The sequence below is a fragment of the Equus asinus genome, chromosome 2 (assembly GCF_041296235.1).
Source record: "Equus asinus isolate D_3611 breed Donkey chromosome 2, EquAss-T2T_v2, whole genome shotgun sequence".
Taxonomy (NCBI): domain Eukaryota; kingdom Metazoa; phylum Chordata; class Mammalia; order Perissodactyla; family Equidae; genus Equus; species Equus asinus.
The window spans coordinates 8,606,797-8,628,337 of record NC_091791.1 but is presented as its reverse complement, the minus strand read 5'-3'; the positions used below and the strand labels follow the sequence as shown (position 1 = coordinate 8,628,337).

Below are 21,541 nucleotides of genomic sequence, written 5' to 3'. Positions count from 1 at the left end.
CAGGCTGGACTAGGTTCTACCAAGCCAGATGTAGTGAAAGCAGGGTGGCAGCCACAGGTGGAGAGAAAGAATCTTTGGCAGCAAAGTGGTGGGCAGATTTGGTTATTTTGGGGGCTGTACAATCAGATCCCTGGCATCTTAGGAGCCAGTGGAACCATGAGTTGGGCGTTTCTCATAGCCGCATGGCTCTTGTCTGTATTGGTTGAGCTTGGTTCCCCAATCTCCATGGAAATTGGTGAGCTCCTTAATGCCCTGTGTAAATGCACCCCTCTAGTTGGAGTGGTTTTGATTGTCTGCAACTAAGAACCATGGCCAATACAAGGTCTAACATTCTTTTCTTCCCCAACCAGATTGTAAATCCCAAAGAACAGGAAGTACTTTTTATATTTCTCCTGTATAATCAGCAGAGTACACAATTCTCTTAGTAATCTTATCAACATGATATGCATAATTCATTGAACTGGGTCAAAGTTCTAGCATTTTGACAAATTCTTCATCTTATTAGTGAATCAAGAGCCTGAAGTGGAGGGGCCATCCTAATATGGTCTTCTTCTGAAACCTCAAAACTAAGTCAGGCCAGGAGAAGTCAAATTTTTTCAATTTAAATACTTGAAAGGGTCAGAAGGACAGTCAAGGAAGTTCTCCTTTTCTATCAATTTTTATTTATTGCAAAAATGATGCACCATTAAATGGAATGTAAAAATTATCCAAAATCTCACTGGCCTAACGCATTGCAGTATTCTGATTTTCTTCTCAGCCCTATTCCTATGCATCCTTATTTTTGCAGGCTGTTGTCTAATTTTGTGTTCTACTTTTTCATATAACGTTATAACATGAACATTTTCCATGTTATTATCTAGTCTTCATTTTTGATGGCATAATATTTCTTTCAGAAGCTATCTTAGAATTTCTTGAACAACTCCTGTCCTTGAACATTTATTTTTCTTCCATCTTGTTCTGGCCTGATAACTTACACTGCAGCTGTCTTTGGAATCGTCTCCTTAGCATCGCTTCCCATTTGCGGGGTTGTTCGGTCAATGGGTCCAAGTATCTCCACTGCTTTCCAAGGACTGTCACACTCTCTCGCTGAAAGATGAGAACACCATCCGAAGTACTGGTATTGCCTGTTCTCTTTGATTTTTGCTACTTTTACAGGTGCCTCCTTTTTGTCTCAACTTGCCTTGCTCTGATTTTTAGGGAAGTTAGCTACTTCCCAGAGGCTTGTTTTCTGCTTTTCCTGCTCTTTGCCCATTAATCTCCCGGAAAGGGCTTCATTTCGGGGCGCGCGTGACCCCTGAGCAGGGAGGCAGAGCCCAGTGGTGGCCAGCGGACTACATTTCCCAGGCGCCCCTGCGCGGCATGCGCGGCCGCAGTTTCCAGCAGCCGGTTGGGACGCGGGGGCTGAGGTGCACGGCGGGGCGCAATGGCTGCGTGGGGACAGAGGCTGGCCGGGGTGCGCGGGGTGCTGCTCGACATCTCGGGCGTGCTGTTCGACGGCGCCGAGGGCAGCGGCGTGCCGATCGCCGGCTCCGTGGAGGCGGTGGCGAGGTGAGTGGGCCGCGCTGGCAGCCAAGGGCGCCGGGCTCGGTGCTCAGCCGAGACCCACTGGCCGCTGCAGGCCGCTGGCGGGGGGCAGGCGGGGCAGGGGATTTCAAAGACTTAGTGAGAAAAATGTGAAATAATTCATTATATTGTTTTATATTGATTACATGTTTAAACGATAATAATTTGAATATATTAGGTTAAATAAAATACATTAAATGAATTCCACCTGTTTCTTTAGACTTTTGTTAATGTGGTTCCCAGAACACTTTAAATTACATGTGTGGCTGGCTTTGTAATTCAGTTGGACTGCGTTGCTTTACAGGGGAGGAGGAGGAGAAGGGCGTCTTGCCCACCAAGTCGTGTGTAGGAGGATGCTGCCAGGACCAAGGTTGGCACCACTGGACCCTGGATTTTGTAGTTGCCATTGACATCGTGGGCCACTGCTGCCATGATGTTGATGGGAAGCTGGGAAGGGCTAATTGCACAACACTTCACCTCCCAGAGTCACAAGCTCGGGGACCGTGGCCTGGGGGCTTGGCCTGGCTGGAACTCAGTTTACCTTCCTGTAGATGGCAGTTAAGTGAGCCTCTTGGTCCTTCTCAGAGATCCCATCCCAGCTGTCTTTACAAGAGCCAAACTGTCCTGCATAGCAGAGCACGACGTGTTGGGGAGGCCAGGAACTCAGGAAAGGAAGACAGGGCCTGCAGGAAAGCATGTGAAGGACATCCAGACCTAGGAGACTCCCGGCGGCCCTGGGGGCACAGTTCCCGAAGTCTGGGTCTAAGTGTTCTCTGCCTTGGTCTCTGTTTACGCCAAGGTTTCAGAACGCTCTGTCACAGCCAAGAGCATTATGGGGGTGGCGCCTTTGGGAATGGAGCAGAGGACACTGGGCTGTGTTTCCGGGTGAAGTGGGCCCAGTGTGGGGGAGCAGGAGGCCAGAGCCTCAGGGCTGTGACTGAGGCAGAGAAAGCCTCATGGGGTGACGTCTGAGGGAAGATGGACAGTAAAAGATGGTTTATTCATTTCTGTCCAACTTCATTTGGACACAAATGAATAAACCATGTCACCAGGTTGGCATAGGTGACGTGAAAAATGTGGGTACTGAGAGAGTGTGACAGGGATGAGGCTGTCTGTGCCAGGGTCCAGGGACAGCTGTGAGGAGAAGGCATTGGACTGAACCAGAGGGAAGAAGGACCATCTGGGTGACGGGGCGGAGGAAGTGCATTCCAGCTAGAGGGAACAGCGGCTGCAAAGGCCTGAGGTAGAAGTAAGCGTGGCATATTCTCCTTCAGGGAGTAGTGAGGGGGAGCAAGGCTGTAGCAGGCAGGGACTTGATGGTCACAGAGATGTGTCTGGATTTTATCCTGAGTGCAGTGGGAAGTCACTGAAGATTTTAGGCAGGAGTGTCATGTGATCTGACTTGTTTTAAAGAAATTTAAGTGTAAAAAGTGAAACTATGTAAGTACTAAATGAAAACAGGGGAGATTTCCTTGGAAATCTTGGACTAGAAGACTTTCATAACTATGCCTCAAAATCTAGAAATCGACAACAAAAAATCAAAGCTCAATAGAAAAATGCACAAAGATATAAACAATCAGTTCACAAAGAAAAACAAATGACCCCTAAGCATATGAAAGAAATGCAATTAAAACTATGCGGAGATGCCATCTTTCAACAGAGAAAATTGGCAAAAATCCAGAACTTTGGGGATGCATCCACTTGGCGAGAGTTTGCGGAAGCAGACCCTGGCATTCATTGCAGATACGTTTGTCATTATCTATCAGCAGTCCCGCTCCTGGGAATTTGTCCTGTCTCATGCGTGAGACGTGATGTAAGTCTGGGGTTGTTCATTGCAGTGCCTTCTGAAGTAGCAAAAGATAGAAACAGCTCAAGTATCCATCAGTAGGGGAGCATTATGGTTCATCTATACGGGGAAATACCGTGCAGCATAAAAAGGAATGAGCTTTCTTGCCATGTAGACATGTTGTCAGTGAAAATGGCAAGCACAGAACAGGATGCGTAGTGTGCTGTCTTTTGGGTGGAAAAGGCAGAAATGCAAGTGTGTATTCCTGCTGCTGTGTTGGCATAAGGAAACTGGAGGGAGGAGCCTCCCTGTGTGAAGATCTGGGGGGCAAGCAATTGGGGAGGATTGTGGGGTGGGGGAGGGGTGGGAGCGAAACTCTTTACTGTACCACTTTATATATGACCATTTCTAAAAGTTTTTGAACCATGTGAATGTATTTCCCATTCAAAATATGAAATTACAAGTATTTTGTCAATTATATCTCAATAAAGCTAGAAAAAATACCACACCAAAAAAAAATATTGGAAGATTTTAAGAAGCTCCCTTGGCTGCAAAGTGGGGAATGTCCTGGGAGTGGGGCAGACAGCAGGGCTCAGGAGAGGAAACAGGGGAGCCAGTTAGGGCACCGTTGTGTGGTCCAGGGAGAGGTGACAGGGCTTGGACCAGGGTGGGTGATGGAGATGGAGAGAAGCTGATGAATTAAAGAGATGTTTTGGAAGTAGGACCAATAGACCTGCCAATATATTGGACATTGTGGATACCAGAGAGAAGATGAGGTAAAGAATGGCTGCTGGTGTCGGACTGGAACACCTGAGGAGATGGAGAGGGGACAAGGAGGAGGGCTCAGGGCAGGTGCCATGATGGCTCATGATGTATGTCAGGTTCCTGACACTTGGCACACAGTAGACCCCACGACAGTATAACATTTAAATCTCATGTCCCATGTTATTAATCTAGGAATTCCTGTTCTATAGGCTTTTAATTCTTTTAAAATCTGGGTCACTTAAAAGCAACTTTTTATTAAAATATAGATGTATTCTCCTATTGATAGGATGTAGTTTCCCATTTTCAGTTATTATGAATAGTGCTGCTGTGAACATTCCAGAACATGTCTTTTGGTGAGTGCACGGATGCATTTCTGTTGGGTAGAGACCTGGGAGTGGAATTGCTGAGTCATGAGAGAGGTTCGTGTTCGACTTTCATAGTTGCTGCCATGTGAGAGTCCCAGTTGCTCTGCGTCCTCAACACTTGGGTTTGTCAGTGCTTTTTATTTTAGCACGGTCACTTTGCCTCTAAAAAAACCTGAGAAGTAGAGTAGGTCAAGAATATGGGTGGATCCTCCATCCCTTCCCGTCCACTTCTGCTGAGGAGCACAGAATGGATTTGGCAGTGGCCTTGGGGAAGGCAGGCTGCCTGCTGAGCCCTTGTTTCCCGTCAGGAGTGGGTCTGGGGTCCCCCCTCCCCTCCTGGGGGTGAAGCTGCTCTCAGAACACTTCCTCTTGTGCTGGGCGTCCCTGCCTGTCTCCTTTAGTCCCCTGGCAGTCCAAGGGGGAGCCATTGTTATCCCCAGGGATCAGCTGAAGCAGCTGCAGCTCAGGGCTTGCAAGTGGCTCAGCTGGGATGCCCAGCACCGCAGGATCCCAGGTCTTCCTGCCTCCTAACCCCCGAGTCAGATTGTCCTTAGAATCTTTTGAGGGAGAAGGGGGCACTGAGAAAGGTCAGGGGCTCCTCTCTGACAGCCTCTCCTGAGTCTTGCTCCCCCCGACTCACAACTGTCCAGCAAATGCAGGCACAGACTCCAGGGTGTGGCGTTAGGAGGGTGGTCCCTGGTCCCGTCACTTCTGTGGGTGCTGCCCTGGCGTCTTCCTACTCATCCCCCGGAGGGTCTTGTTTGGATTTGCAGGGACTTGGGAGACTCATCTAGCTGGGGTGTCTCTGGTAACAGCTACACTGTGCAGACCTAACGGCGATAGAACAGCAGTCCTAAAATCCATCCCTGCCGGTTATGTAGCTGAGAGGGAGTCCCTTCCCCAGCGTGGGGGTCGGGGAGGTTATTCTCTGTGAGTGGGCATGGTACTCCTTCCCCCGGGGATTTTATCATTGTGCTGCCCAGGGGCCTGGAGGATGATGGCCAGGTTCCCTGAGACCTCCCTGGGCTCCCATGGCACAGGGCTACGTCCCCTGCTTGGCCCCTGCTCGCGGCCTACCGGGGCCTTCTCTAGTCCCCTTTGTGGCCCTTCTCCTCCCCCTCCGCCCACCTCACCCCTTGCTCCCAGTTACACAGACTCCGGGTGGGGGTTTCACTGACCCAGCCCCGAGCCTCCAGTAACCCAGAGTTGGGCAGCCTCATGGCAGTGCCCTCTGGCTCTCCCAATGGTCCTTTTCTCTCTTTGGCTCTTCTGCCACTCTTTAAAGATGAGGCCCCTCCACGTGGGCCCAGCCTCCAATGGCCCACTGATCCAGGAAGCCCCCCAGGTCCTCCTCATGGGCGGCCTCGGCTTCCACAAGGGCCACTGGCCAGGAGCTTGGTGGCAGCGAGTGTGTGCGGGACACTTCCCTCTGGTCAAACATGCCTGCACTTGGACTTTTCCGTGGGGGTGTTTCAGACATGCAGGACACCACGTTTCCCTTGTGGTGGCTGAGCCTGGAATGGACTCTACCAGGAGCCCTTTCTGGGAGAGGCCTGCTTGCCAGGTGCACAAGGCTGGGCATTCGGCTGCTCCGTGCGGTGTTTGCAGCACAGGAGTGAGGTTTCTTTGCACCCTGCTCTCTGTGGCCTCCTTGATATGCACGGCCTGCTTTGAAGTCGCCAGCAGCTCAAAGGAAGTTCCTGGGGTGAGAGCAGCGCTGGGGGGGGGGGGGGTTGGGGGGGGAGTGTGACAAGCATGATGGGGGACCCGGGGTCCTGGGAGCTTTGGCCTCCATGGCAGCTCCCAGCACTGTGGGTTCTCAGACAGCACCTTCCGTTCCAGGAACCCCAGAGGGGGCGACTCACCACTCTTCTTCTTAGACTTTCTGTGATGACAGGTGTCCCAGATTTTCTGAAAGGTTCCTACCTTGTTTGGGACACAGAGCACACGGGGAGTATAAACTCTGCTTTTTAAAACAATGTCGACCACAATAGTAGCAGTCACCAATGATTGAGGGAGGCCTGTCCTGTCCCAGGTAGGTGCTTGCCACACATGCCAGCTTCACGAGCAGCCTTGGGGTAGGGGTGTCGCCCCTTATCAAGATGAGGACTGAGGCTCAGAGATTCAGGAACCGGCAGAAGTAGGGAAAGGGGCTGAGCCAGGGTTTCCCCCCGGGGCTACCTGGCTCCAAAGCCCCAGTTTTCCCCCCAGTACCACAGTGCCTCTCAGTGAAGATGCTTTCCTTCCTTCACGTACACACCCAGCAAGTGTTTATTGAGTGCTTCTACTATACTAAAAACACGGCTCTTGTGAAACTGATGATCCAGTATGGGGAGATTGGCGTAAACAGCACCCACAAAGTCTAGTGTCAGATGGAGAGACTGATCCTGCAGGAAGATAGGGAGCTGAGGGTGGGGGAGCATGGCCTCACAGATCTGGAGATGTATGAGCTGGGTCTCAGGATATCATCTGGGCCAGGAGTGTCCCAGACAAGAGAACAGGAAGCCCAGGCTTCTGAGGCCACGCTGACTCCTTCCTGGAGCTGCCAGGGACCGTGCTGGCCAGGTGGGGCCCTCCTGCTGCTCTAGGGCTTATGGGCAGGCGTGGTCATGGGACATCTGTAACCGGCCTGGGTCCCCCCACCAGGCCCTTTATTGGAGCCCATTCTCGGGCAGAATGGCTCTCCGAGGGGAGCCATTCAGAGGCAGGGCTGGGCACAGCAGGGGCTTCAGGGGCCCGCCTAGGGCCTGCCCAGCACAAAAGATAGCCCTGGAGGCATCTGCATGTGAAAGGCGGGTAGGCATTTACTGCATCCTGTCTCAGGGCCACTAAAGCACATCTGCTGGCCCAGCCCTGTCCAGCCTTTTCGCAGCCAGCGGAAGGAAGCAGGCCTGGCTTGGGCCCAGGGCAGCCTCATAAAGCAATTGCCACCCAGGACCACCAGACCTGAGACCCATCCTTCCAAGTGGGGCCTCTCAAATCCCAGTGTGCACCGGAAGCCCTGGGACCCTGTTAAAATTCAAGTGCTCCCAGCAGGTCTAGGAGCAGCCAGGAATAGGGCCCAGGGACCCCTGTCTGAAGTCTGACTCACCCGCAGGCTTTAGGACCGACCTCATCCTCTGTGCTCTGCTGCCCTGGCACCATCGGCTCTCCAGGAGTGGCAATAATAATAAAGCTACTAGGGACCGAGGCCAGGAGCCTCACCTGCATTGCGTCATCCCATCCCCCGACTCATGGCCCAGCACCTGCCAGAGGGGGCTTATTGGAGGGGTGGGTGCTTGTTTGAGTTTGTTTAGGCCAACAGGAGCTTTCCTGACTCAGCCTGGATTCTGGACGAGGGGTGTTCATTGAGAATGTCCTGTCACCCGTGCTCTCATTTACTGTTGGGGGTGAACTATGCTGTCTTCAGAGGTGGGGGTGGATGAGAGCTCCACGCTCGCCTCCTGGGCTGTGTTCTTATTTTATAATGTCTGCTGTTTAAGCTTCAGAAGTCAAAGGCGGCTCCCTTGTAAACAATCCTACTAGTGCGTGAACGTACAGAGTAAAAAGTCCAAATCGTAGTTCCCTGCCCTGTGCCAGTCATTCCCCCAGGGTGACCCTGTGGATCCTTCCAGACCTCTTCCTCTCTGTTTCCTCGAAAGCACAGAGGACTTTAAGATGCAGCCCCCTCCCTCTCCTGGCTCTGGTCCAGCGCCTCCCGACGGTTCCCCGTCATACCCTCTGCTGCTGCCTCGCACTCCTCGGGCAGCCCCATGCTCTGGGGACATGTTTTGTTCATTCACATGTCGCTGGAGGCCGGAGTCACTTGCACATCCCTATCCAGGGGTTTCAGACTCTTGTGTAGCCTCAGAGCATTTATTCTTCAAATGAAATCTGGGGTAGAACCCCTAAATTAAAAAACAGATATAAGGGCAATGTTTGAATAGTGTATATTTTCTGGGTTCCAATCTATAATATTGATTATAAAGTCAGTCAGTGAAAATGATGCAAGAGTTTTGATGAATAACAATATTGAAGTCTGGAGCAGTGGGCAGCTCAACACAGCTTATATGTTTATAATTTTATATGTGTGGCTGGGAATAACCTGCGTGTATATGGCAGGGGAAAGGGGGAATAACTTTTGGTTTATCCAGACGGGAGAATATTCTGCAGCTGTTAACAGAGTGAGGTAGCTGCGTTTGGTGTTGACGTTAGTTTATATGACATGAATATAGTCAGTGAAAAAGTTATAGAATGATGTGTATGAAATACCATTTTTGTTCCAAAAGATAGAGAAAGGAGACACATCACCTGTGTGTATCTCGGGTAGAGTAATAACAGGACCTCGAACGTGGCTTGTGTGGAGGGAGACTGAGGGACGGTGGCGCATGGTGAGGCCGCACCAGACACAGCTCTTTCTCAGTTTCTGACCTTGGCTTTGGTGGGCAGGCATGGCTCTGTGGAAATCAAGAGCAGCCAGGCGGGGCTTCTGGAATAGAGTTACTAGTTTACCCCGACAGGCCTGCCGTCCGTAGGAAGCCCACTGATTAGGCGGTGAGCATGGCACCGGTTCCTCATGAAACTCATCAATGGAGTCATGATCCCCCAGCACCCCAAGGATGTATGGAGAGGCCATATTGGCAAAGCCGTGCCCGGGCCCTTCCCCTGATGGTGTGCAGGGCGATTTCCCATGACCCTGGGGCTGGCAGGATGCTGCCCCGGGAGGAACCTGAGGCTCAGAGAGGTGACGGGACTTGCTCAAATTCGCCTCGTGAGGAAGGAGAGTGGGGCCAGCATCCTCGCCAGGGCAGGTGCTACCTCTTACCTGTCACCTAAAAAAAGGTAGGTGTCAGCTCCTGTGGGCGAGGGCTTGGGTTTCGAGTCCCAGCCCTGCCCTGTGGTGGCGATATGGTCTCGGGCAGGTTTCTTAGCCTTTTTGTGCCTCAGTTTCCCGCCTGTAACACCTGCGTCATGGGGTGTAAGAGTTAAGTGAGATATTTTCTCTTAAACCAAAATTTTTCTTGTTCCACATCTGGGAGCTAAAGGAGCATTTTGTTGCTTGAAGGGTCAGATAATGGTGAAGAGGTGGTTATTTTGCAAATAAGCAGTCTTTTGGTTGTGGAACTTGGTGCACATTTGAAACAAAATCGCTCTGTTCTGCCCAGGGAGTTGTCTTTTTCACATTTGTATATATTTTCATGAGGCTGATGTTAAAGGTTCTCGTCCAAGCCCTGCCCCTGGGTGAGGCACTCAGCCCCTCCAAACCCCAGGTCCTCATCTGTAGGTGGGGATATTGAGCCATCTCTCAGATTGTTGCCGGGACTCAGTGTGAGCCTGTCATTAACCCATGGGTGGCGGGTGGCGGCCAGTCACTGGGAGCTGTGGTAGCTACTATGGGAGCTCCCTCTGTCCTGGGTGCCCCAGGGATGTCCGCCAGGTCAGTGAGCCCCGGGTTTCACCCTAGGCTCCCTTTGCTGGATTGAACTTTGCCCGCCTTCTTAACGGTGCCCCTGGGTGATGCTGTCTGGGCTCCCTCCAGCAGGCCTCCCTTACCTCCTGGCTCCCCCTGCCGTCCCTGGTTCACTGGTCATCTGGCTTCCTGTCAGACTGTCCGCTTCGAGGGCCTAGATGTCCCCAGCACCCAGCTTACCAGAGGTGTGGTTGTCGTTGTCGCCGTCTTCACTGCCATTCATTATTTGCAGTGTTCCAGCGGCTTCTCATGTTTTTTTTTTTTTAACATAGTCTTCATGACAGCCCTGTCAGGTAGCTACTATTAGTGCCCCACTTCATGGATGTGGAAACCAAGGTTGGAGAGGGTTAGGTGACGAGCCTCTGTCACAAATGAGAAGGCAGTGGAGGCGCTGTGGGTGTGTCTGCTTCCCGAGCCAGGCTCCCCACTTACCCTGAGGATGTCTGGCCTCTGTCCCCTGCAGTGGCCAGCACTGGACCGGCCCATGACGGCGCTCAGGTGACTGGCTGGTGGCTAACTTACGAGGTTGGGGAGAGGTCCAAAGAGCCCACGATTCCCTGAAACATGCCCTTAGGCACCCTGTGCCCCCTGGGCCTCAGTTTACCCCTCTGTGAAATGAGCCACTAGGTTGGACAGTCTCCCAGGTCTCTGGCTTCTAGGTTCCCTGCACTTGACTTTTAATTGTGTTTGTTAATAAATAGTAAACTGACGTTTGTGGGCTCAGCATGTCCCTTTGATCTGAGTTCAGAGGCTCAGGCAGGTCAGGGTGATAACACTTCATGGCAGGTGAGGCAGTCACGGGCATGGAAGAGGTGTGCCATGCATTTTGTAAGAGCACTGGCTTGAGGCCTTCCCGATGTCTACTTGACCTTATCGCTGTCCCGCTGAGGTCACTGGCCGAGTGGCCCAGACCAAGAGGCCCAGCCAGGGCCCGGCCATGTGCGTCACTGCCTCTCTTGCTCTATCTCTTCTCTCCGCCCAGAGTTTGGACTCTGTTTCTTGCCTGGACTCTGACGACACAATGATGTGCATCGCTGCCCAGGGGAGTGTCAGATGGAGAATGGGGAGGGACCTACATGGTGGGTGAGCTGCATGCCATCAGCCTGGCTGAAAGGTCTGCTCTGGGGGGGGGGGGTCAGTGGAAAGAAGGGGCAGGTGTCGCAGGCCCAGCTGGAGCTAGTGACAGAGGCTGCTACCGGTGCCCCTCAGCGTCCGTGGTCCTGTGGTGACGCCAGCATGAGGGAGGGGTCACGGTGTGTCCGCCATGGCCAGCCCTGGGGAGCCAGCAGGCCAGGTGCTGCCATTACCCAATTTCATGGCTGGGGCTCAAGGACCCCAAGAATCTGGTCCATGGATGCCTGGCCAAGGGCATGTGCAAGGTACAGATGCAGGACCCCAGCTGGGAAGCCAGACCCCATTCTTATGGGGGCGAGAAAGCTAGCTCTTCTGTAGCTGCTCCAGCCACAAGGCAGCTGCCTCACCCTGAGCTGATGGGCACATGGGGAGCTTGGCCGGGTCCCTCCCTGGATCAACACAGGCGCCCCTTGGAGTGTTGGAATGACTGTATTTTTCTACTCAGAACCATCCCTGCTCTGTTTCCGGGCTCCTATTTGACCTTCTATTTTAAAAAATTGGGTTCTTAGACAAATAAGCACTTCACAGGGTTCAATTCTCTAAACACATTTTCAGTCTCTGTGGCTTTCTTAAAGGGAAGCAGCCAGAGATCTCAAAATCAGACAGTGGCTGGTGCTGCTGCCAGCCCGGCTCTGTGACGAGGTCTGGATGCCATGGGGCGGCTGACACTGGTGTTCACCGCAGACCTCGGCTGGGCGCGGCCGCTGCTGTTAGGTCCGTAACACTCCCCAGGTTTTGCGATTGTGCTTTCCCTCTCTGAGGAGACTGAGGCCTGGAGCTTTATTTATCTGCAGCTGTTCCCATTTCTATAGTAATAGGGACCCTCTGCCCCACCAGATAACGTCCCCAGGGGCAGAGCAGGCTGTGGGTCAGGGAGCAGGAATGAGGGGAAATGCCCTCCCTGCCTTCACAGCCCCCTTTCCTTCTGGTGTGAGTTTCTCCTGCCTCATCTGGGAGAGGGTTCCTGGCCTCTGAAGTAGAAGTGGCCCTGGCCCCCGTAGCAGACCAGAATTACAGTCCAGTGTGGGCCTGGAGGCCTCATGCAGCTCTTTGAAGACCAGCCCGGGGACGAGCAGATTAAAGAAAGCAAACCCAGCTTTCTCTGAGATGTCCGAGTCACCCCTCCCCTCTGGGCACTAATCTCATTTGTCATATCCAGTGTGACCTGCCAGCTGGCGCCCTCACCTTCCCACCCAGGAACCACTCAGCTTGAGGCCTCCTCCCCTCCACCGTCCTGTAGGGGTCTCTCCTGCTGGGTGGAGGCGGTGGGATTTGGAGTCACCGTCGGCCTGGTCTGCCAGACCCTCCACACATCCCTCCTTCATAGGACCTGCCCCTAGCTCCTTGGGTTGTCCAGGTGGGCGAGGGTGGTGGGAGCAAGAAAGGAGAAGATCCTGGCAGCTGACGGCCTCTCTGCTACCACTGCTTGGTTACAGGGCATCTAGGGTGAGGTGGGCAAGCACCCTGCCCGCTCTGAAAGGTTAGGACAGGTGGAGTGGGGAATGAGGAAGGCAGGAGGAGCCTGCCCACTGCCCACTGCCCACTGGCAGATGTTCTCAGCTAGCGTTTAGTGAGCACTCACTGGGTGCCAGGCCCGTGCAAGCACATGGCAGGTCTCACTGGATCCTCACAAAGTGAGGTAGGGGCTATTATCACCTCCATTTTACAGATGAGGAAACTGAGCCACAGAGAGAAGAAATAGCTTGCTGGAGGTACCACAGCCATTAAGTGGCAGAGCTGGGACCCAGCCCACAGTCCTCAGACTCTGAAGCACCTCTTGTCTCCACTTGGCCCCCTGGCCTCCTCACTCAGCAGAGAGCATCTTCTTGCACATCTGTTCCACAGCCTGTAGAAAGGAGTGCATCGATCCTGCATTCTTGTGCACAGGCCCATCCTCCCATCTCCCTGTCTGGACTCATCTGGCTCTGCTGTGCTTTCTCCTCTGGAATTCTCTAGAAACCTCACACCAGAAAGGATGAGAGGCAGACACTAGAGCAGTGGTGAAGCGGTGTTGCCCATGAGCGGGATTGGCAGGCAGCATGGGTTTCTTCTTGAGGTCCCTTGGGACCGGAATGATTTGGTTCCGTTACTGGGTGGGCCCATCAAATCTGGAACGTGGATCAGTTAGGTGCTTCTCACGGAAATGCATTGCCACGCTTCAAGGGTGTGAAAGCCGAGCAGGAGGATGGGCTGTGCAGGGTCGGGCAGGGGCTCAGGGGGCTTCCCGAAGGAAGGGACATATGATCCAGGCCTTGAAGGATGAGTAGGATTTGGCTGTAGGGGAGAATGAAGGCAAGGACCTGGGGCGACAGCAGGGCCTCTTGGGTCAGATGTTCCTGAGGGCTGGGAGGGGTGGGGAGGGAGGATGGCCCAGCTGGGAGGGGTGTTGTTCGGGGCAGCCTCCCCTCCCAGCCCCGACTCTGCGAGCCGAGAGGGCAGCAGGCTGTGGAGCAATGCCAAGGTCAGTCAGGATGTCCAGTAATCGTCCTAGCATTCTACCTGCTACTGAACGATAATGAGAGGATTTCCATTATTTTCGGGTGAGCGCCCCTGGCAGATGCCGACAGCCAGCAGATGTGTGAGGTCCGAGGTGATTTGCAAGGGACTGGTCCATGTGATGCACGGTAATTGCACCAGGCGACGTTGTCAGTCAGAGGCTTGTCCTGGCCTGCTGGGATGAGGTAAAGGTCAGTTCAAAGATCCCGTGTGGCCTCAGGAAATGGGGGCAAATCCCACTCTCACGGGCATCCTGGGGAGGCGGTAGTGGGCTGAGGTGGCATTCATGGTCTTAGAGGGGCCACCTGGCCAGAGCCGTGCCCTGCGCCACCAGGGCCCTGCTGTTGGCCCCCTGTCCCTGAGTTTCTTGGATGTTGGGGGGCGAGGATAACACAGCCTGTCCCAGAGCTGGGCTTGGCCCCGATGCCAAAACCCCTCGGATTCGCTCCCTGTGGGGGGCCCTTCGAAGGCTGTGCCTCAGCCCTGAAGCCACACTGCCTCGGGCTTTTCTGACGTTCTGAATTCTTGTGTTCCAGGCCTCCCAAGGCCAAATCTGTGACGTCTGGCTGCAGACCCCACCAAGAGATGCCGAGGATTTGGTTCCTCTGCTTAGTCTATTCGGGCTGCCATAACAGAATTCCACAGACTCGGGGGCTTAAACCACAGAAGTTTATTTTCTCACCATTCCAAACGCTGATCATTCAAGAGCAAGGTGGCAGCAGGGTCAGCTTCTGGTGTGCGTTCTCTTCCTGGCTTGTAGGTGGCCACCTTCTTGGTGCGTCCTCATATGGCCTCTTCTTTTGTGCACAGAGAGGGATAGATCTTGTACAACACTAGTCCTTTCATATCACAGCCCCATCCTTATGACCTCATTTAACCTTCATTACCTCCTTAAGGCTTCAACATATGAATTTGCGGGGTGGAGGGGCGGGTAGGCGGGACGCAATTCAGTCCATAGCATTGGCCATTCAGGGCCTCACCTGCAGTGCTAACCATCATCTCATGCCTTCTGGCCCCCATGCACGCACAGGTGCACCTCACACCTGTAGAGTGTCAGTTTCCCTTCCCGCGGGAAGAGCTATGCTGTGTTCCTGAGGCTGTTGGGCCCCGGCATGGTGCTTCCCTTATCGGGAAAGTGCCGGCTGCCTTTGCTCACCGGTGTGAGGGTACCTGCATGCCACCACGAGATGGTCGAGAGCTCGTGGGCTTTGCTGCTCACAAGTTGCATAACATTGTAGGTGTCTGTCTCTCAGAGCCTCCATTTTCTTGTCTCTAGAATGGGGATAACGGGTCTTACCTCATCGCTCATTCAGTGAGTACCACCTGCGTGCCAGGCACCTGGCCCTGGGGATGTGTGTAGGGGACACAGACCGTGTGGCTGTGCCCTCAGGGAGTGAGGACAAGATTGGATCACGGATATGGAGCCTAAGGTGAGGCTCAGTGTAATGTTGTATTCATGCTTTACCATTTTAATAATAATAATGAACACTTTTATTATTTTCAGTGATTAAGAAAAATGAAGAGAGGACCTGGGACTCACCCCAGGTGGTCAGAAATTGTCAATGGTGACACCTCAAAAGGGGGTGTGTTGGGGGGCACGAATGGACAGACCCCCAGTGAGGGGACTTTGCCAAGCATTTCTCAGAGGCTGATTTAATCCTAAAATGTACTTTGCTTTTAAAGCCTATGTTTTGGATGAACTGACATGGTGTTTCCAAGGAGACCAGTGGCTGAAGTGTCCTTAAGTGGGTTCTGTTATTTACTGTGTTTTCATCGGCATCTGAAGTGTTTGGAGTAGCAGATGTGGGGCACTGTCATCTCACTGTCACACGGATTGTTCACTGTTCTGAGAAGGTCACATCATAATTCATTAGCAATAATTAGTCCCCCGGCACCCCCTGCACGTCTTCATTCAACAGCTCCATTAACTTGGGTGCGAATCACGCGTTCCGGGCACCAATCAATGAAGATCCATCCGTAATGTACAAGGTGATGCTATTAGTTACAATATATTAACTGCCTAATTTAAAAATACAAAAGCTGTCTTTATGAAGGGCAATTAACCACTCAGCGTAATTGATAATTCATAACCCTCTGATTAGGAAAGACAAATACTAAGAAAGGACTGAATCACCTGGGCTATTGATTAAGACATTGTCAGCCTCTCAGTTTTCATTCACTCGGTTGTCGGTTGTCGGTAGATTACAGATTTCTTCCCAAATCACACCTGTGGGCTCCAGTACCTGGAAGGTCTGGAGGCCCATTGTAACGTGGGAATGCACATTTTCACCACTGAATCCTGTCTGTTTCCCTCAGGGCTTAGGAGGGGGATCCGTGCTCAGGACACCCGTGGGGAAGCAGTTGTGTGGTTGGTATGATCATAAGGAAGGGTCTCTCTCACTGGCTGTCATTTGGACTTTCCATCAGTCGGTCATTCAGCAAACATTTATCCAGGACCTGCTGTGCATCAAGCCCTGTGTGAAGCACTGGGAATGCCGAGGAGAGTAGCATCCCATTCCTGGCCTCATGGAGCACAAAGGTTTGGGAGAGAGAGAATAAACAAATATATAAATGGGGTGGCTGGAGCTATTGGTTACTGTTATAAAGAAAGAAAAACCATGGATAGAGATGGGGTGGGGGTAGTGTCACACAGGATGGTGGGAGAAGGGGCAATGGACAGACCCTTTCCCTAGTTGCTGTCATTGCTAAGGAGTTTCATTCAGATCTCCTCCATCCCAGGGTGAACAGAGTGCCTGAGCTGTCCCCAAACCTGCTCTCCAGCCTCTTTATCCGGCTCAGCCATTCTTTATGCCTGACCAGGGCTCGGGAGGGTGGGGCCTGCACCATGCCTGTGCCTCCCTCTGCTCTGCCTACCGTCCTTTGCCACCTCCTTGTCCTCCTGCAAGAGTCTCGTTAGACCTGGCTCTTCTGGGAAGCTTTCTCTAAGACCCGCCCTGGGATAAACCTCTGGACCCCTCGGCTTTGTATGTTAGCTCTGGTGCATGTGCTGCCTGTTCCCGACTCCAGGGAAGTCCCAGGATCCATGTCAGGGTCCAGTAGGGCTTAGCCCATGGCCTGGAGTCTCAGATCCAAGAGGAAGAGCAGAAAGCACTTGACCTTTCTGAGACTCAGTGTTCTCATTCATAAAGCGGGACAAAAAGTATATTCCTGCTGGGTTCAGGTGGAGTTGCATTTTTAGTTGGGTCTCACTTAGTTGCCCAAATGGAGGTTGATTTCAAGTCCATAGTTCTGAGTGACTGGGTCTAATCTGTGTGTTACCTCTGGACATGGGGCTACATCTGTAAGCACAAAGTTGGAGCCCATACCTTCCATATATATTTACTTATAAATAATAAAGGATAGATTATGTATTTAACACTGTGTTAATGTATCACTTACAAAAAATATAAAGCTGGGAAGGATGGCTGACGAGTCAAGATGTCTTCCTGCATCTTCAGAGACCGCTGACAGGGGCGTGTTGGGGACCTGTTTACCAACAGTGCTGGTGACGATTAGTATGCCTGGGTAATTTCACTAGGGTTTCCTGGACCTCCTGACTGGCAGCCTGGTGTCTTTCCCACGACCCCATGCTGTGGCTCTCCGCAGGTGCCAGATGTGACTGACTGCTCCCTTGCCGTGAGGGGTTTGTCCAGGGAGGGCTGTGTGCCCTGAGCTGCGGCCTGTGTGGCCAGTGCCTCTGGAGACTCCTCCCGTCCTGCTGGCCCCCTTGCTGGGCACAGCCACGCTGGCCTCCTTTCCTGGCAGCTGTGCCCACAGTGCTGACTGTGGCCAAGTCCGCCCTTCCCTTGCTGGTAGCTCTTCCTTTGTCTCATGGCATGGCTGGCGCCTTCTCTCCCTTTAGGTCTCAGCTGCTGAGCTGTCTCCCCCAGGAGGCCTCCCCCGACCTTCCTGTCCACCCTGGCTGCCCTCTGTCTCTTCACCCGTTTCCCTCCTTCATAGCACCTCTCTTTTCTTAATCACAAACTCCCCTTCCTTTGCTCAGTTTCGCACCCCATCCACCAGACTGTGGGCCCCAGTGGAGCAAGAGCCTACCTGTGGTCCTGCTGGCGGTTCCATGCCCTAGCCCAGCCAGGCACTTAGTAGGAGCTCAATCACCGTTTGTAGAAGGACTCAGTGTTATTCCATTGGGGCCTCTTTATGCATCTGCTTTATGGCTTTGCCTTCCAAGAGCCTGCCCAGTGCAGCTGGGACACGACGGTCTCCTGTGAGCTCAGGCGGGAAAGACATCAGTGCTGCTGACGTTTGGCAGCATCTCAGGTTCACGTTCCGTTAACTCTGGGTCTGCATGGGATCGTCCGTGTACCTGATGACTCTGTCTGGCAAACCTTTTCTCAGTGACAGTGATGTGAAGACACACCTCAGCTTGGTCCCTCAGCCTTTGCACTTTTTGGGAAATATGGATCCAGAGTTAATACGGCACATGTAGCTCAGATGCAAAGTGGCAGTGCTAGTTGTTGTGGAAAGGTACAGGGAGATTGCTGCGGATGCTCAGAGGTGACCTCTAGCCAGGCTGAGCAGGATGGTGTGGTGAAGGGGAGGTGTCAAGTGGGGCTCAGAGGGTGGGAGAGTTGGCACAGTTGGCACTTGTGGAGAGGCAACATGTCCCAGGTGAGAGGGTGGGGATGTGTCCCAGGCAGAAGGAGAGGCATGGGCAAAAGTCACATGGGAAGCTTGGGGAATCTCAGGTGTGCCATGCTCAGTGAGGATGAAAAGGAGGGTTGTGGGGCATGGTCAGGTCCCTTGAAAAGGGTCTGCTCCAGCTCAGAAATCCCAATCTGAACATCCCTGGGTTCAATCGAGGCCTACCTCAGGCACCCGTGGTGACCTGGCCTGCTCTGGGACTGCACCCATCGCCCTTCGAGAAGCATCCATTTAGCTTCCTCCCCAGGAGACAACACACCCCTGGTGTTGACAGTAACCTCCACCTATCATTCCACTTTCAGACTGAAGCGGTCCCGGCTGAAGGTGAGGTTCTGCACCAACGAGTCGCAGAAGTCCCTGGGAGACCTCGTGGAGCTGCTTCAGCAGCTGGGCTTCGACATCTCCGAAGGGGAGGTGACTGCTCCGGCCCCGGCCACCTGCCTGATCCTGAAGGAGCGAGGTCTGCGGCCATACCTGCTCATCTCTGATGGTAGGCCTGCCGGGGCCCTGGGACCTCGTGGGGGTGAAGGCGCCCACTTTCTGGGGTGGGACTAGGGGAGGGTGTCCACTCACACCTGGGCCAAACCACTAGGAAGGACACCGAGGTAACACTTGGGTCCTATGGGGTGGAAATCTTGTGGGGCTTCCTGCTGGGGATCCAGCCCCATCCATCCCCTGGCCTCCTACCAGAGGGTCTCACACCACAGCCCTTAGGGGCAGGTTCCTGGTGGCTCCTTGGAGGAAAACCCTGAGCCAGCTTTCTGTGATCCAGGATGGACCAAGGGGGCAGGGAATTGTCAAGGGGGCAAAAATCTAGCTTCTGTGTGTGTGTGTATGTATGTGTGTGTGAGAGAGAGAGAGAGACAGAGTGAGAGACAGAGACAGAGAGACAGGATGAAGAACTAGCCTGAGGCCCGTAGGTTTCTAACATCTGGCACCCATAGCCTCGAACTGTATTTGTGAAAACCAGCCCCACCCTGGCAAAGGGAACAAGGTCTACATCCTGATATAGCCTGAATGCAAGAACAGAGCCCCTTTGACCCTCGGTGGGGAGTTTTTCTGGAATGAAGTGGAAGGAGCAGGACTGTCTGGTGCCTTCTGAATATTTAGGAAGAGGCAGAAGCGGTGCTTCAGAATTCAGGACCCTTTCCTGTCGTCTCACTGAGGCCTCCTCCTTCCCTCATCTGCACTTGGTCTCTTTGCTTACAAACCACTGGCAGGGACAAGCACGCTTGTCTGTCCCCCGGCGGGAGGGGCCTCCCAGAGCTGCACGGTGCTCCCTGAAGGGCCTGGGTGTCAAATCCGTAGCTCTCCTGCCAGCTGAGGATGACATCCCTGGCCTTAAGAAATCCAGTTTCTCAAAATCTTTCCTCTGTGATCTAGGATCCCGCCCTGCAGCGTCTTTATAACAGGTCCTCAGAGAAGTGAAAAGACTTAAGAAGGAAAACCCCCTTCTGCGGGGCAAAGGGAGGGGTGGGGGAGAAAGGAGCAGAGATGAGATGAAAATTCAGGGTTTGCCCTGAAGGTGGCCTTAGTCACTGAGGCCCCCCCCCCCCGCCCCCCGCCCCACCCCGAGCAGATCTGAGAGCTTCAGAGGCCCTTCCTTAGCTGGAATCCTGCTTCTGTGTTTTTCATGAATGTGCCTGTGTTTTCAGACTTCGAATCTTTTTTCAACTTTTGTTGTTGATGAATTTATTCCCCCTAACATTTTATTATGAAAATTTCCAAACATACAGCAAAGCTCAAAGAATTTTCATTGGCATATTTGAATACCCATCGCCTTATTTTTATCAATGACATTTCACTATATTTTTTTCATTATAGATCGACCCATCCCTCCATCCATCTATCCATCTTATCTTGTTGATGTGTTTCAAAATAAATTGCAGACATCGGTACACTTGCCCTAAAACTTCAGCACATCATTAACTAAAGTTCAGTATCTGTTTAGTTTTTCATTTCATGTAAAATTTACCTACAATGAAATGCAGAAATCTCAAGTGTACTCGCAGACTTTTGACAGAAGCACACAGATCTAAAACATTAGCGTCACCCCAGGATTTCCTGCATGCTCTTCCCAGAGGAAGCAAACCCCCAACCCCCTTAGAGGAACTCACTATTTGGATTTCTTCCATTATAAGTAAGTTGGCCTTGTCTAGAATTTCATATGGATAGACTCATACAGCATCTGGTTATGTTGGGGGTTCCCAAGACCACCCTCAGGCATGATGACTTGCGAGAAGGACCCACAGGACTCAGAAGCGGTCGTACTCATAGTTCCAGCTTATCACAGTGAGAGAATACAGATTCAACTCAGCAAAGGAAAGAGACGCCTGGGCAAACTCCAGGAGCCTGCAGGTGCACCCTCCACCTGTCCCCTCCAGTGGCATTGTGCTGGGATGCGCTTACTTCTCCCAGCAGTGATGGGTGACAGCACATGTAACATGTTGTCACCCAGAGGAGCCCCCTGGAACTTTGTGTCCAGGGTTTTTATTAAGGGTCAGTTGGGTAGGCATGCCGTGTCTGCATATCTGACCTTGGCTACTCAGTCTCCAGCCCCCCAGATGTCAAACTGACACAGCATGGCCCAGGGCCCCAGCTTCCAAAAACCTTCCTTCCAGGCAGAATATTCCAAGGGCTCCGAGGTAACCTCCCAGGAGCTGCTGGAGGACCTGTCATGGAGACGCCTTTCCTTGGCACGTGCAGGGTATGAGCAGCCCAGGCCTGCTGACTTTACCCTTTCTTTCGCTGTAGTCGTGTGTGTGCGGCTTCTTTCACCCAGCATGCTGTTTTGAGACCAGCATGTGGTTGCATGTGTCAGTAGGTGTCTTCCTTTCCTTGCAGAGTGGTATTCCCTTGAGTGAACACACTGTGGTTGGTTTGTCCATCCCTCTTTTAGTGGACACCTGGGTTGTTTCCAGTTTTAGACTATTAGGAATAAATCTGCTATGAACATTCCTGTACAATTCTTTTGGGTAAATACCTAGGAATGGAATTTCTGGGTCATAGGGTAGATGTATGTTCAGTTTTATAAGAAACCGCCAGCCCTTTTTCCAGAGGGGCTGTATCATTTTACATTCCTGCCAGCTGTTGCAGCTGCTCTGCATCCTCACCAGCACTTGGTGTTGTCAGTCTTTTTAATTCTCCTTATTCTGGTGGGTATGAAGTGGTATCGCATTGTGGTTACTTCAGTTTTTTAGTCGAGAAATGTCAACATCTGATACCAAGATAGATGAGAGTGTTTCTTCCTAGGGACTGAAGATACAAGGCCAATGACCCGATTTATCCTTTCAACTTTCTCTTTTTTAATATGAAATGGGG

General features: G+C 52.5%; 1 protein-coding gene across 6 annotated transcripts in view; it reads left to right on the top strand.

Annotated features, from left to right (window-relative positions):
* The first annotated feature begins 1,347 nt into the window (after positions 1 to 1,347).
* LHPP (phospholysine phosphohistidine inorganic pyrophosphate phosphatase) overlaps positions 1,348 to 21,541 on the top strand; it is a 138,485-nt gene continuing 118,291 nt past the window's right edge. For 3 of the 6 annotated variants that reach the window (XM_044749091.2, XM_014857701.3, XM_044749076.2), the window contains exons 1-2: positions 1,365 to 1,548; positions 18,523 to 18,710. In XM_044749091.2, coding sequence (XP_044605026.1) covers positions 1,424 to 1,548; positions 18,523 to 18,710 — 313 coding nt within the window. In that variant the 5' untranslated portion in view covers positions 1,365 to 1,423. Of the gene's footprint in view, positions 1,549 to 18,522; positions 18,711 to 21,541 lie in introns of all 6 variants that reach the window. The other 3 variants (XM_044749064.2, XM_014857702.3, XM_044749069.2) reach the window with 3 other exon arrangements.